The sequence below is a fragment of the Salmo salar genome, chromosome ssa19 (genome assembly GCF_905237065.1).
Source record: "Salmo salar chromosome ssa19, Ssal_v3.1, whole genome shotgun sequence".
NCBI classification, from domain to species: domain Eukaryota; kingdom Metazoa; phylum Chordata; class Actinopteri; order Salmoniformes; family Salmonidae; genus Salmo; species Salmo salar.
Window position 1 is genome coordinate 61,325,035 of NC_059460.1, and position 15,099 is coordinate 61,340,133.

Here is a 15,099-nt window from a genome sequence, read left to right on the forward strand (position 1 = left end):
TACATTGTTTGCAAACTGATATGTGATGCATATTAATGCCAAAATAACATGCAAAACAGGAATGATGATGGATGGATGGAGGCCACTGTGTTCTTTGGGACCTTCAATGCTGCAGGAACTTTTTATACCCTTCCCCAGATCTGTGCCTCGACACAATCCTGTCTCGGAGCTCTTCGGACAATTCCTTAAACATCAAGGCTTGGTTTTAGCTCTTACATGCATTGTGAACTGTGGGACCTTTTATAGACGGTGTGTGCCTTTTCAAATCATGTCCAATCAATTGAATTTACCACAGGTGGACTCCAATTAAGTTGTAGAAACATCTCAAGGATGATCAAGGATGGAAACAAGATGCACCTGAGCTCAACTTCGAATCTCATAGCAAAAGGTCTGAATACTTATATAAATAAGGTATTTCTGTTTTTTTTTTTTATGAACGTGCAAACATTTCTAAAAATCTGTTTTAACTTTATCAGTATGAGGTATTGTGTGTAGATTGATGAGGAACATATTTTATTTAATACATTTTAGAATAAGGCTGTAACTTAACAAAATGTGGGAAAGTGAAGGTGTCTGAATACTTTCCGAATGTCCTTGAGTGGCCCAGCCAAAGCCCGGACTTGAACCCGATAAAACATCTCTGGAGAGACCTGAAAATAGCTATGCAGCGACGCTCCCCATCCAATCTGACAGAGCTTGAGAGGATCTGCAGAGAAGAATGGGAGAAACTCCCCAAATACAGGTGCACCAAGCTTGTAGCGTCATACCCAAGAAGATTCGAGGCTGTAATCGCTGCCAAAGGTGCTTCAACAAAGTACTGTGTAAACTGTCTGAATACTTATTTAAATGTGATATTTATAAATTTGCATACATTTTAAAAAAAAACTTTTTTGCTTCGTCATTATGGGGTATTGTGTGTAGATTGATGATACATGTGGTCTGCGGTTGTGAGGCCAGTTGGACATACTGCCAAATTCTCTAAAATGATATTGGAGGCAGCTTATGGTATAGCAATTAACATTAAATTATCTGGCAAGTCAGTTTTGTTCACCTACAATCTAACCGCAAAGTTAGTCATCTTTTCCCCTCTCTTACTGGCTTCCCTCCCCCTTTCCTTCTACGTTCAAGTTCAAGTTTTTTTATTTGTCATAAGTGGAGGCTGATGCGGGGAGGACGGCTCATAATAATGTCTGGAATGGAGCAAATGGAATGGCATCAAACACCTGGAAACCTTGTTTGATACCATTCCACTCATTCCGTTCCAGCCATTACCACGAGCCCGTCCTCCCCAATTAAGGTGCCACCAACCTTCTGTGTTTATCATATACACATGATATACATGGAGTACACAGTTCAATGAAATGCTTACTTGCAGGGTAACCTCTCGACAATGCAACATCAAAAAGAAAAAGTAAGTGTTGTTGCTAAGTGAATAAAAAGAGTAATACAAATAAAAGATCAATGAAATAATTTCACCAATTTAGTAATGGGCAGTTTTTTCCACAAATAGTTCCATAGCCTACATGGAAATGACCTATAAGTTACATTTTTATTTTGTCTGTTCTACCAACTCACCACTGCCCATTCTAAACAGGGTTAAATATCTAGTTCTAGTAAAGTTCAGCGTCAGTCCACGAGGGGGCACTGTGTCACTGTCAGAAGATATGTGCCTCAGATAAACTTTCTCTTTTCTCTTTGGTCTCAGCTCGGTAGCCAGCCAGTATCTACCGAATTGACTAGCCAGCCAAGCTAGCTACAGAAATGAAACCCATCAAATACACTTTACCAAATATCATGACTTATATCAACATCCTTAGTTTGCACATTTACTAAATACACTGTTGAACAAATTCTGACTGACACCCAATAACTTAAGGATGCTGAGCGCTATATTCAAATGGCAGTATGCATTCTACAAACAGTGGAATAGCAAGCAACGCTAAAGAGATTGAAAACGGGTTAGCATAACTCTAGCCAAACAAAACTATTTTTTTCTAAATATTAGATAGCTGGCTAGTATTTATGAGGCCAGCAAACACCTTCCTCACACGCTAGGAACGTATTTCCTCCAACTGTATAATGATAAGGTGCCTCTCGGTCCCAAAACACAAGTTTTCTGGAGATTTGTGGAAGAAGTGCTGATGATGTCGCCCACTGTATGCGCTTTCGGGAACCTGATTGTGTCCAGACTGAGAAGAAATCCGCACACAATACATCCCTGACCACCACCTGAAGTGTTCAGCCAGATCTGAACGCAATCAGACCACAATGCGACTTTTGTGCATCTAGACCCGTCTTTTCAATGCGATGTTCGTATTCTGATCGCAGAAGTCGAATGTAAGTGACAAGTGTAGACACAACCTCAGTTACTGTTGGATTGAACGTTAGAATGGGTAAAATGAGTGACCTAAGCGACTTTGAGTGTGGTATATTGTCGGTCCCAGGCCCGCCGGTTCCAGTATCTCAGAAACAGACGGCCTCCTGGGCTTTTCACGCATGACAGTGTCTAGGGTTTACTGAGAATGGTGCGACAAACAAAAAACATACAGTCAGCGAAAAGTGCTTTGGGCAAAAACAGCTTGTTGATGAGAGAGGTCGAAGGAGAATGGCAAGAATCGTGCATGCTAACAGGCGGGCCACAAACAGGGAAACTACGGCGCAGTACAACAGTGGTGTGCAGAACAGCATCGTGGAACGCACAACTTGTCGGTCGTTGTCACTGGATAGGCTATTGCATCTTATGACCACACCTGGTTCCACTCCTATCAGCTAAAATCAAGAAGAAGCGGCTCTAGTGGGCACGCGATCACCAACCCAGGACAATTGAGGTGTGGAAAAATATTGCCTGGTCCTACGAATCCCGGTTCCGGTTGCGTCATGCTCATGGCAGAGTTAGGATTTGGCGTAAGCAGCATGAGTCCATGGCCCCATCCTGCCTGGTGTCAACGGTACAGACTTGTGACAGTGGTGTAATGGTGTGGGGAATGTTTTCCTGGCACACGTAGTTCCTTGATACCAATTGAGCAACATTTGAACGCCACACCTTGTAGAATCCATGCCCTGAAGAATTCAGGCTGTTCTGGAGGCAAATGGGCATCCAATCTGATACTAGATGGGTGTACCTAATTAACTGGCAACTGAGTGTATGTCATAACTGTTTCCAATGTTTCAAAATGAGTCTCTTGTAGTTTGACATTCAGTGACATTTTATTATGACATTTGGGACACATTTCATGCATATTACATTATTTTGACACTGTTATATGTAAAGTGTTACCATATTTTTGATGTCCGTGATTTACTTCAAACCTAGACTGTTGAGCAATCTAGACAATTTGAAGAGCACGTGTGCTCAAATTGAGGACATACTACTTGTGACATTAGTGCCAAATGAATTGAAACAAATGTAATTTTGCTGTCTATGCACACATGATCCATTACAATACACCCCCCTTATATCTACCTTAGATATATGGTAGATATGGTCATTGTAACCCAGAGCATTGTTCATAAAACACATTGATGACGGTCCCAAATCGCTCCTTCAGGTACATCTCCAATGTATCAAGAGGCATACGCCTTACATCGTAACCCCAGAACCATTTGTGACTGCTTTTGTCAATGGGCACAATCTCTTCTGTGCTGTTTGGGTCATTGCGCCCAATAGCAGCATACGTGGGGAAAAACTTGCTAAGATTAACCTTGTTAAGTAGACTCTTGTTGTACTTAGGGCAGCAGTAGGCTGACCACATGTACTCCGGCACTGCCACTCGATGACCATTGATCCAGTGCTTGTTGTCCAGATAGGGAATAACCCCCGTCACAACGTAGGCCACACCGAGGCAGTAGGAGCCCAGAGTGTGGTTGACCTTGTTCTCCAGTGTCTCCCAGGGCCCGTTGTTGGAGCCAACCTTCTGAGGGACCACGTTGGTCAGGGTGAAGGTGGATGAGCGTTCCTCCTGGGTCTGGTGGTGAAGGCTGGGGTTGAGATGCCCCCGAGTGTAGGAGGAGTTGGTATAGTCCAGCTGGACGGCCTGGCTGTTCACCACATCCGGGTCTAGCTCACCTAGTGGGAAGGGGGTCATGTTGCCATCCGCTGTGGCGTTGGCTAACTGGAAAGGGGAAATGTTGAGGGTCAACTAGGGCATTAAGGGTTAGAAAATGGGAGTTTTTGAAGAAGCTATCTTGTGTTGAATGTTGCAGTAAGTGGGGGCTTTCCCAACAAGACAAACCATGGCACAGTACATTTTGGCTTCAGTGAACTGAGAAACATAATTGTGTGCAGATGATGAGGCTCTGTGCCAACCACAAATGTGTCTGTTCTTGTTTTTTAAAATGAGCATTTCCTCTTTTTAATCTAGTACAGAACACTCCAGCATTGGTTTGCGAAACTACCTCTTAACTTCCTTCATACTGGACACAGAGACATACAAATGGTATTCACGTTTTTATCTGACTCTGGGGAAATAAATAAAGGGCCTCATTGCCAAAATCCCAGAGTATCCCTTTAACTTTTAACAGCCACTACAAACATCAGCTAAGTTTTGGCACTGCTAGCTAAAAATCAATAGGAGTGATAGGAGCAACCGTGGATTTTCCAAAATGTCATGGCCAAATCAATTGATATCTGCTCAATTATTTGGTTTGACATACTTAACGGTGATAGACTACTTTCAGGGTAAGGAAACATCTAATATCAAGTTTTAAAATACTTATCTTTCCCTTTAAGTAATTTGTTACCTGTGGCTCAAACTTCCAGTTTGCTGGGGGCCTCTTCCCTTCTGGTGGGCTGAACATGTAAGCAGAGAACCTTGGCGAGCGTCGTGGGCGGCTGTACAGCGAGGCGAAGTGGTACTGGTTCCCATAGCGCTGACAGATGGGGGTCCCCGACAGACCCTTGGGGGGCCACGACCTGTAGAAGAAGTTCAGACATGGGGCGAAGTCCCCCACATCAGCAGCACACAGGGACCACCAGCCTGCCAGAGCTAGAAGGGCCAAACCCACAGCATGAAGATATGCCATTCTGGTTAACATGCTGGAGCTGTTAAAAGATAGTAACACCCAAAAAATGGACTACGATGAGATGTATTCTTTCCAATTCATGGTGCCCTGTTATTCAAAGCTGATGCGTTTCAATACAAAGGTCTTTCTTACAGCTTCAGAGAAACGTGATCAGAAGTTGTCCGCAAAGACACAGAAAAACAACTAGAGAGGAGACATACGTATCTGCTATAGGTTCTCAATGCGCCACCCCTGTCTCATGCTGTCACACACTCGTGATACTTGGGGACTGGGAGGTTAGAGGTGGATTCATGGTTGACTAAGCGTTTGACTATTAACACTTATGCAAAGAGAGCGAGGGGGTGTTACGAAAGCAGCTTCCTTATTAATGGCACATGAATCTCACTGAAACAGGAAGGATGGCTGGCCTCTTATGCACTAATCCACAATAGCATGTTATCTCATGGTTAAACATTGGCTTGCACTTTTGAGTTAGTTATAAGTCCAGTGCAGTCAAAAACAGGATTTTCTGGTGATTAATAAACACATATAAACATTAAGAACACCTGCTCTTTCCATGACATAGACTGACCAGGTAAATCCAGGTGAAAGCTATAATCCCTTATTGATGTCACTTGTTAAATCCACTTCAATCAGTGTAGTTGAAGGGGAGGAGACAGGTTGAATAAGGATTTTCAAGCCTTGAGATAACTGAGACATGGATTGTATATGTGTGCCATTTAGAGGTTGTATGGACAAGACAAAATATTTAAGTGCCTTTGAACGGGGTATGGTAGTTGGTGCCAGGTGCACCGGTTTGAGTGTGTCAAGATCTGCAACGCTGCTGGGTTTTTCACGCTCAACAGTTTCTCATCTGTATCAAGAATGGTCCACCACCCAAAGGCCATCCAGCCAACTTGGCATAACTGAGTCAACATGGGCCAGCATCCCTGTGGAACGATTTAGACACCTTGTAGAGTCCATGACCCAATCAATTGAGGCTGTTCTAATGGCAAAAGGGCGTGCAACTCAATATTAGGAGGTGTATATATCAGTATATATCAGTATATATCTTTACACTATGAGGTTGAAATAATACTGTGAAATTATGAAAAATGTTAATAATGCCCTTTTAGTGTAAGAGCTGATTAAAAAGGCCACCTGAAATTTCAGGATGGATGGAGTTTTGGCCTGCCTGGTTACATCACAGGGCAGTAAATTAGTTAAAAGACCAATAAGAAAGAGAGTTCCAAACTTCTCTGCCAATAACAGCTAGTTTTCATTTCCCCCTTCCCACTGGGCACAATTGGGTAACATTTTAGTGAGGGCAATTGATTGATCTTGAGTGCTTTTTCAGTGACACACAACACAAGTATTTGTATTTTTTTTCAACTCTAATTTAATTAACCAAGATTACTGAGTGTTCACACACAATATTACATAATGAGACACTTAAGCATGCATGCACGTGAGTTAAAGGGCTTTCACACCAAATTGGCTTGCAGTGATTTTTCTTAAGTCTGGCACATTTCCCCCTTAGTTTAGTTAGTTTGGACTGGTGTGAACACTATGGGCACTCGGGATCGTACTAAACAACGCACCACGGTTCGCTCAAAAAGACTGGTCTTGGTCCAATTCCATTCGAACCGTGGTGTGGTTCATGCAGGTGAGAACGCAGTCCAGACCAAACACAGGAAAAGAACCAGAGGCACGCAATATTATTCGTTGTTTGACGGTGAGCATTTGATGAAATGCACACAGTACCATAACTTTATATTTCTGAAACATTATGTGAGTAGCAGCATATTTATGAGCGCATCCAATGCAGATTAGGGAGATGTGGGCTATTCTGGGTATATAGAATAGCCTACTGAATATATTCTATTCACGTTGCAGTTAGAGCGGCTATTGATCTGTTTCCTCCCGCATGTTATTCGAAGACCAAAACGAAACAAAAATAAAGTTTGGAACACACAAGTGATGCTTCATGTGTCAGCGATTGCTAGGAGTGGTGGTAGGAGTCAGGTGCAGAGAGCAGAGGTAAGAAAAAATGTGTTTATTCCTTATTGTACGACAACGGTCGACGCCAACACAACCGGCGTAAATAACGAAGTGCCCAACCCCTATACAACGGGTCCACAGTTCGCACAGAAAATAACACAGGCAGATCGCCAGCACATCCAACAAAAAAGCACTCTGACGAAAATAATCCCGCACAAACCTGGGCGGGCTAAACAGGCTTAAATAACCATAAATCAAGAGACACAAATAAGGAACAGGTGCAAACAATAAGACATACCAACCGAAAAGGAAAAAGGGATCAGCTGCGGCTAGTAGGCCGGCGACGACGACCGCCGAGCGCCGCCCGAGCAGGCAGGGGAGCCACCTTCGGTGGGATTCGTGACATCATGAAAGTCATAGATGGATTAAACGTGAACATTTTTCTCCAATAAACTAATTACTTGCATGGACATGTGGTTTTGTTTAGGCATTTTAGTTCGTGTGACATTGTGAAACTAAGCGGGCCAAATAAAATAGAATACAACTCTGATTCAAACTATTGATGAGAACTACAGTGCATTCGGAAATTATTCAGACCCCTTCCCTTTTTCCCAATTTTCTTACGTTACAGCCTTATTCTAAAATTGATTAAATACATTTTTTCCCTCATCAGTCTACACACAATACCCCATAATTTCAAGGCGAAAACAGGTTTTTAGACATTTTGGTAAATGTATTAAATATAAAAAACAGAAATTCCTTGTTTACATAAGTATTCAGACCCTTTGCTATGAGACTCGAAATTCAGCTCAGGTGCATCTTGTTTCCATTGCTCATCCTTGAGATGTTTCTACAACTTGATTGGAGCCCACGTGGTAAATTCAATTGATTGGCCATGATTTGGAAAGGCACACACCTGTCTATATAGGGTCCCACAGTTGACAGTGCATGTCAGAGCAAAAATCAAGCCATGGAGTTGAAGGAAATGTCCATAGAGCTCCGAGATAGGATTGAGTCGAGACACAGATTTGTGGAAGGGTACCACAACATTTCTGCAGCATTGAAGGTCCCAAAGAACACAGCGGCCACCATCATTCTTAAATGGAAGAAGTTTGGAACCACCAAGACTCTTCCTAGAGCTGGCTGCCCAGCCAAACTGAGCAATCAGGGGAGAAGGGCCTTGGTCAGGGAGGTAACCAAGAACCCAATGATCACTCTGACAGAGCTCCAGAGTTCCTCTGTGGAGATGGGAGAACCTTCCAGAAGGACAACCATCTCTGCAGCAATCCACCGATCAGGCCTTTATGTTAGAGTGGCCAGACGGAAGCCACTCCTCAGTAAAAGGCACGTGACAGCCAGCTTGGAGTTTACCAAAAGGCACCTAAAGGACTCTCAGACCGTGAGAAACAAGATTCTCTGGTTTGATGAAACCAAGATTGAACTCTTTGGCCTGAATGCCAAGCGTCACGTCTGGAGGAAACCTGGCACCATCCCTACGGTGAAGCATGGTGGTGGCAGCAAAATGTTGTGGGGATGTTTTTCAGCATCAGGGACTAGGAGACTAGTCAGGATCGAGGGAAAGATGAACGGAGCAAAGTACAGAGAGATCTTTGATGAAAACCTGCTCCAGAGAGCTCAGGACCTCCGACTAGGGTGAAGGTTCCCCTTCCAACAGGAAAACGACCCTAAGCACACAGCCAAGACAATGCAAGAGTGGCTTCGAGACAAGTCTCTGAATGTCCTTGAGTGGCCCAGCTAGAGCCCGGACTTTAACCCGATTGAACATCTCTGTAGAGACCTGAAAATAGCTGTGCTGCGACACTGCCCATCCAACCTGACAGTGCTTGAGAGGATCTGCAGAGAAGAATGGGAGAAACTCCCCAAATACAGGTGTGCCAAGCTTATAGCTTCATACACAAGAATATTCGAGGCTGTCATCACTGCCAAAGATACTTCAACAAAGTACTGAGTAAAGGGTCTGGATACTTATGTAAATGTGACATTTCAGTTGTTGTTTTTTTATATCAATTTGCAAACATTTCTAAAAACCTATTTTTGCTTTGTCATTATTGGGTATTGTGTGTAGGTTGATGAAGAAAAAAACAAATGTAATACATTTTAGAATAAGGCTGTAATGTAACAAAACGGGGAAAAAGTCAAGGGGTCTGAATACTTTCGAATGCACTGTATGTGTGAAAACACCCTTTAGTGGAGCCTATTGATTGATCTTGAGAGATTGTTTTCAGTGACACACAAGTGTGTTAGTATTTTTCTGAACTCTGATGTGTGCATTTGTGTGTCTGTGTATGTCCTTTGTGAAATGTTGTAATTTTGGTTGATTAAATCAGATCAGAGTTGAGAAAAATACTTAACACTTGTGTTTTGTGTCACTGAAAAAGCACTCAAGATCAATCAATTGCCCTCACTAAAATTCTTAAAGGTTCAATGCAGCCCTTAACTCAATATCAAATCATTTCTGGGAACAAAAATGGCTTCTGAGCAAAGAGGAATTTCTCAAGCAAGAATTTAGCTAGGACTGTCGAGAGTGCAAGCCTATCTTTAAAGGGATACTATATAGACTTCCAGTCATTGCGCTAATGCTAGTTAGGATTGGCTCGTGAAACTATCTCTAACTTCCTTCATAATGGACACAGAGACATAAAAATGGAATCCATGAGTTCATCTGACTCTGGGGAAGTAGAGTTGCCAAAATCCCTAAGTATCCATGAGATGACATGCTATTGTGGATTCATCTTCGACAAAAATGCAGCTCTGCAATTTCAACATTTGTCCAATGATTAACTCCTGTGTTAACTAAGGCCGGGATTCAATTAAATAAGCATTTTTGACACTGTACGCCCACACAAACACACAGACACAGACACACACCCAATGCACCAGCTTGTGTAAATAAAGATTCTTAGTACAAGGGTTATTCCTGATGTGTGTAAAATATGTCTCTTTATTACGTTTAGCAATTCTTTCTATTGCTTTGTTATAGAATGTTGTTTCCCTGAGAATGCCTCAGTCAGCAGTTTATCTCAGTTACAGCAGGCTATGTTTTTTATATACCTTGAGGTGGGAAACATTGTTCAGTGCATGGAAGGAAATTGAGGGGGTGGAGTCGGGAAGGGGTGGAAATGTTGTTGCAGTGGGGAAGAGTGGCTGCCTAGTTGTCCCCCTCCCCCTCTCTCTCGCTCTCCCTTGTAAAAATACATTATTTTCTTCCCTCACTTTAACCTCTCCCTCATTATACAACATACCGAGACTGCCAGCTCCAGTAAGCCAGAAGGGGCTCAACGTACGCTGCTGCTCAGAGCTTGTGAAGTAAGGTAGGCTACAATGTTCTTTTCCTTCTCTTTATCTTGACAATAACTCAATATTTTTGCATACGATATTTGATATAGCCACTGGAACACTTAGGTATTTTTATTTCCTATTTGTGGACTGTTGGATTGTCTCTTCTTTATACAATTACTGTATTATTTTAATGTGCTGCAGGACAATTTGAATAGGTAGTGTTGTCTTTTAAATGCATAGTTCGCTGAGTTAAATGTTGAGGTTTACCCCTTTCCCCCCATGGGACTTTGGTGAAGAGGATATGTGCTCGACCATAGTGGTCACTTGGGGACCATGCTCTTGTATGCACTTGCTGGTGTTAAGTCCCCCCTCTGCTGCAGTGTATGCCCTAGAGAATAGTGAATGTGTGTGTGTTTGTATAGGAGATTAGCCACAATATGCATTTCATCAGGACTTTAAACTCAGTCCATCAGGACTTTAAACTCAGTTCATCTCTTGACAAAAGTACATAGCCTACTAAGGCTGAACTGTGTAATCCACAGTTCCAGTCTTTTGATTAGTTGCGTAAGACGAGAACATCACTAAGTGGACATTCTCTGCCAGTTACCTTTTTTTCCCCTTCTCTTTTTACAAGAAATATTCATGTTTTTCCCCAATCTGAGCATTGTAGCTTTACCATCAGCAGTATAAGGATTACTTATGGACCATGACTGTGTCATGAAATGAATTGCCCTTTAATATAGACCACATGTAAAATTCAATAAATCAGATTTTTAACATGAATGAAGACTTGCTAAAGTGCCAAAGTTCAACATTTTGGCATGTCCCCCTGTGCCCCCCCTCCCCCCATGACTTGATACTTATTTTGTTGCTTTGACAGAGTGATTAATTTTAAGGTAAAAAAAACAACAACAACCTGTCCCTCATTTGAAGGTCAACACTGTTATGTGAACTTAACTTTTTCGATGATATGGTGAAACTATTCCTTTTTAAATTGTTTTTTTTTCCAAAACAAACATTGCACATCTACTAGTAAAATCATAGAGTAAAAGCAGGTCAGCTGGTTCTACTCTTGTCCACTTTCTGGTGTTTTGTGGTGGAAACTGAGCGGGTCAAGCATAACATGTCAACCTTGTTACCCAAAGATAGACAAGATAGAAATGTTTTAAGATAATTATTTGGGTGAAGCTTGCATTCAATTGCCCCTCCTTGTTACGTACAACAATCTTCCATTCCTCCTGGCTGATTTAAGAGGACATCATCAACCCTGTTACTTTCTTTGGAAATTAATAGGCACTTAATATAGTTTTTAGTTTTTAAGATGTGAATTTTTTTTTTTTATTAAGTTGAACATGTGCTCTTTCTGACAGAATGTTAAAATTATGTGAAATAAAAAGTATACTTTTTTTCAAAGTTGTACTACCCAAAAGGAACTAATTTCATGCAATGACCCTTATACATTCTGACATCATTCCTCTCATTCTTCCCAGAGTAGAACAATGAGTGGCCTGAACGGGGTGACCGGTTTCGTCCTTGCGGTTTTGGTGGCCTTCCTCGGTGGCCTGCCAGGGGCTCTTGGGGGCAACATCCTCATCTTCCCCTTGGATGGCAGCCACTGGGTCAACATGAACCTCCTGATCGAGGGACTCCACGCCCGGGGTCATCAGGTCACTGTGGTGCGCTCGGCCAGCAGTTGGTACATCAAGGAGTCGTCGCCCCACTACCGCTCTATCTCCATCACTGTGCCTGGGGGCATGCACATTGAAAAACAAGACTTCTTTACATCCTTCCTCGTCAAAATGCTGCAGATCCAAAGGGAAGGCGCATCGCCTTTGGCTTTTGTGTCCTTCTACTCATACATGATGTCGGCGCTGTCAGGAATGCACCAGCAGGCCAGTCAGTTTGTGGTGGAGATGTTTGAGAACAAGGCTTTGATGCAGAGCCTGAGGGATAGCCAGTACGACGTGGTACTCTTGGACCCAGGGCTGCCCGTCGGGGTCCTGGTAGCCCATAAGCTTGGGCTACCCACTGTCTTCAATGTTCGCTGGATCACCAGCGGAGAGGGGCATTTCGTGGTGGCCCCATCGCCCGTGTCCTATGTCCCCACCGCTGGTTATGCCACTTCGGACCAAATGACCTTCGGCAAGCGAGTTGGGAATGTGTTCATCTACCTCCTCAACATGATCATTGATATGTTCGTGATCAGCCCACACTACGATAAGCTGGTGAAGAGATACTTTGAGCCAGGTACAAACTTCTACCACCTTCTGCAGGGGACGGACCTCTGGCTCATGCGGGTGGACTTTGTTTTCGAGTTCCCCCGGCCCACCATGCCCAACATTGTCTACATTGGAGGCTTCCAATGTAAACCCTCCAAACCTCTACCGACAGAGCTGGAGGAGTTTGTCCAGAGCTCGGGAGAACACGGGGTTATCTTGATGTCACTGGGAACTCTTGTCAAAGGCTTGCCCGTGGAGATCACCTCGGAGATCGCCGCCGCTTTCGCCCAACTTCCCCAGAAGGTCATCTGGAGGCACATGGGCAAGCAACCCATCGGCCTGGGCAACAACACCCTGCTGGTCAAGTGGATGCCCCAGAACGACCTCCTGGGTCACCCCAAGGTCAAGGCCTTTGTGGCCCACGGTGGCACCAATGGCCTTTACGAAGCCATGTACCACGGGGTGCCGGTGGTGGGGCTTCCGCTGCTCTTCGACCAGTTCGAGAACGTCTTACGCCTGGAGGTGCGTGGAGCGGCCAAGGTGCTTGAAGTCACCAAGATCTCCAGCCAGAGCTTCTTGGAGGCTGTACAGGAAGTCCTCTACGATCCGTCCTACAGGACCAGTATGGAGCGGCTCTCAAGCCTGCACCGGGACAAGCCCACGCATCCTCTGGACACCGCCCTCTTCTGGATCGAATTTGTCATGAGACACAAAGGGGCCGCCCACCTGCGAACAGAGTCTTACAAGATGCCCTGGTACTCCTATCATTCACTGGATGTGATTGGATTCCTACTGGCTGTTTTGTTTGTGCTGGTAGCCATTACTGTGGGTTCAATCCACTTCCTGTGCCTCAGACTATGCAGGAAGCGTAAACCCAAACAGGAGTAAGGATTGGCTCTTGAATACAACAGGAAGTGACCTCACTTCTTACCATATGACTGTGAACAAATAAGTTCCCCCTTTTTCCTCTCAAACATGTCTGTTGGTACTCAACAAGAGAACAACAGGATATCTTCATAAAGTACCAGTGTTTTCTTTTTTGTTACACTGTATAGGTTAAAATGTATAATGAGAGCTCACTTAGATTTTTAGCATATATTTTGCATTACCATTGTGCTTTAGCCTTATAACTTTTTAACTCCTATAGTGACTGGGATGACTATGAGCACTACAGTTTGATTCTTTATGATGAAATAAAATGGTTATAAATAACGATATCTGGCACCTTTATTGTGGTCTACCATTTGCTGGGAGATTTGAAGTCACTGGTGTCTTAGACCTAGGACAGAACCAATCCTAACCTGAGATATACATATATGATATCAATGCATGATTTATGAAAAGTTCTCAAGCTCAAGAATCCAGCCCATTTGGAATAGCATTAAAAATATATGTATATACATACACATGGATGCAATACAAAGGCTAGACTAATGGCCGTGTCAAAATAGTTGAAAATATCGGTGGGATATTTACATTAGGATGAAATTGGAGACTGTATAAAAGTTCATGGGAGTTTTAAAAAAATACTTATTTCACAGATCCATCTGTAGGGGGAGTCACATGATCCATCCTGCCAGGAGTTAAGTTCTCTCTCTCTCTATGGTGTCAATGTGTCCACAATCCTCCCCCAAAGGGTTGTTTAACTTCCAGTAATCTGCCTCTCTTCCTCCCCCAGGTCTGCTCAACCAGTACCTAAAGGAGTTGATGATGCAATTCAGTTATTTGGTAACACTTTATAGTGACTCTCATAAATAAGCTTTAACCGTAGGATGTATTGTAAACATGGCGCCCCAAGAATGCATATGCCGGGTCAAAATGACCCGATAATGTACAGTGGGGGAAAAAAAGTATTTGATCCCCTGCTGATTTTATACGTTTGCCCACTGACAAAGAAAGGATCAGTCTATAATTTTAATGGTAGGTTTATTTGAACAGTGAGAGACAGAATAACAACAAAAATATCCTGAAAAACGCATGTCAAAAATGTTCTAAATTGATGTGCATTTTAATGAGGGAAATAAGTATTTGACCCCCTCTCAATCAGCTGAGATTAGGAGCACACTCTTAAAGGGAGTGCTCCTAACCGCAGCGTGTTACCTGTAAAAAAGACACTTGTCCACAGAAGCAATCAATCAATCAGATTCCAAACTCTCCACCATGGCCAAGACCAAAGAGCTCTCCAAGGATGTCAGGGACAAGATTGTAGACCTACACAAGGCTGGAATGGGCTACAAGACCATCGCCAAGCAGCTTGGTGAGAAGGTGACAACATTTGGTATGATTATTTGCAAATGGAAGAAACACAAAAGAACTGTCAATATTCCTCGGCCTGGGGCTCCATGCAAGATCTCACCTAGGGGAGTTGCAATGATCATGAGAACGGTGAGGAATCAGCCCAGAACTACACGGGAGGATCTTGTCAATGATCTCAAGGCAACTGGGACCATAGTCACCAAGAAAACAATTGGTAACACATTACGCCGTGAAGGACTGAAATCCTGCAGTGCCCGAAAGGTCCCCCTGCTCAAGAAAACATATACATGCCCATCTGAAGTTTGCCAATGAACATCTGAAT

At 43.2% G+C, this 15,099-nt stretch overlaps 2 protein-coding genes across 6 annotated transcripts; one reads left to right on the forward strand and one right to left on the reverse strand.

Annotated features, from left to right (window-relative positions):
• Positions 1 to 3,188: 3,188 nt before the first annotated feature.
• On the reverse strand, positions 3,189 to 5,293 carry LOC106579127 (endonuclease domain-containing 1 protein). Of its 2 annotated transcripts, none has more exons than XM_045702574.1 (3): positions 5,155 to 5,293; positions 4,741 to 5,041; positions 3,189 to 4,112 (listed from the first exon to the last, which is right to left on the reverse strand). In XM_045702574.1, exons 2-3 carry the CDS (start codon positions 5,032 to 5,034, stop codon positions 3,486 to 3,488), a joined length of 921 nt encoding a protein of 306 aa, XP_045558530.1. In that variant the 5' UTR covers positions 5,035 to 5,041; positions 5,155 to 5,293; the 3' UTR covers positions 3,189 to 3,485. The 2 variants fall into 2 exon arrangements, with proteins under 2 accessions (XP_045558530.1, XP_045558531.1); XM_045702575.1 differs by having other exon boundaries at positions 5,223 to 5,239.
• Positions 5,294 to 10,142: 4,849 nt separating this feature from the next.
• Positions 10,143 to 13,736, forward strand: ud2a2 (UDP-glucuronosyltransferase 2A2). 4 transcript variants are annotated; one of them, XM_014158487.2, is made up of 2 exons: positions 10,143 to 10,334; positions 11,798 to 13,736. In XM_014158487.2, exon 2 carries the CDS (start codon positions 11,802 to 11,804, stop codon positions 13,407 to 13,409), a length of 1,608 nt encoding a protein of 535 aa, XP_014013962.1. In that variant the 5' UTR covers positions 10,143 to 10,334; positions 11,798 to 11,801; the 3' UTR covers positions 13,410 to 13,736.
• The last annotated feature ends 1,363 nt before the right edge of the window (positions 13,737 to 15,099 follow it).

Excerpts from the sequence above, each read along its gene's own strand:
- LOC106579127 (XM_045702574.1), bottom strand. The coding sequence starts at position 5,034 with ATGTTAACCAGAATGGCATATCTTCATGCTGTGGGTTTGGCCCTTCTA. Across the intron at positions 4,113-4,740 it reads ACTGGAAGTTTGAGCCACAG|TTAGCCAACGCCACAGCGGA; the intron begins GTAACAAATTAC and ends TCCCCTTTCCAG.
- ud2a2 (XM_014158487.2), top strand. The coding sequence starts at position 11,802 with ATGAGTGGCCTGAACGGGGTGACCGGTTTCGTCCTTGCGGTTTTGGTG.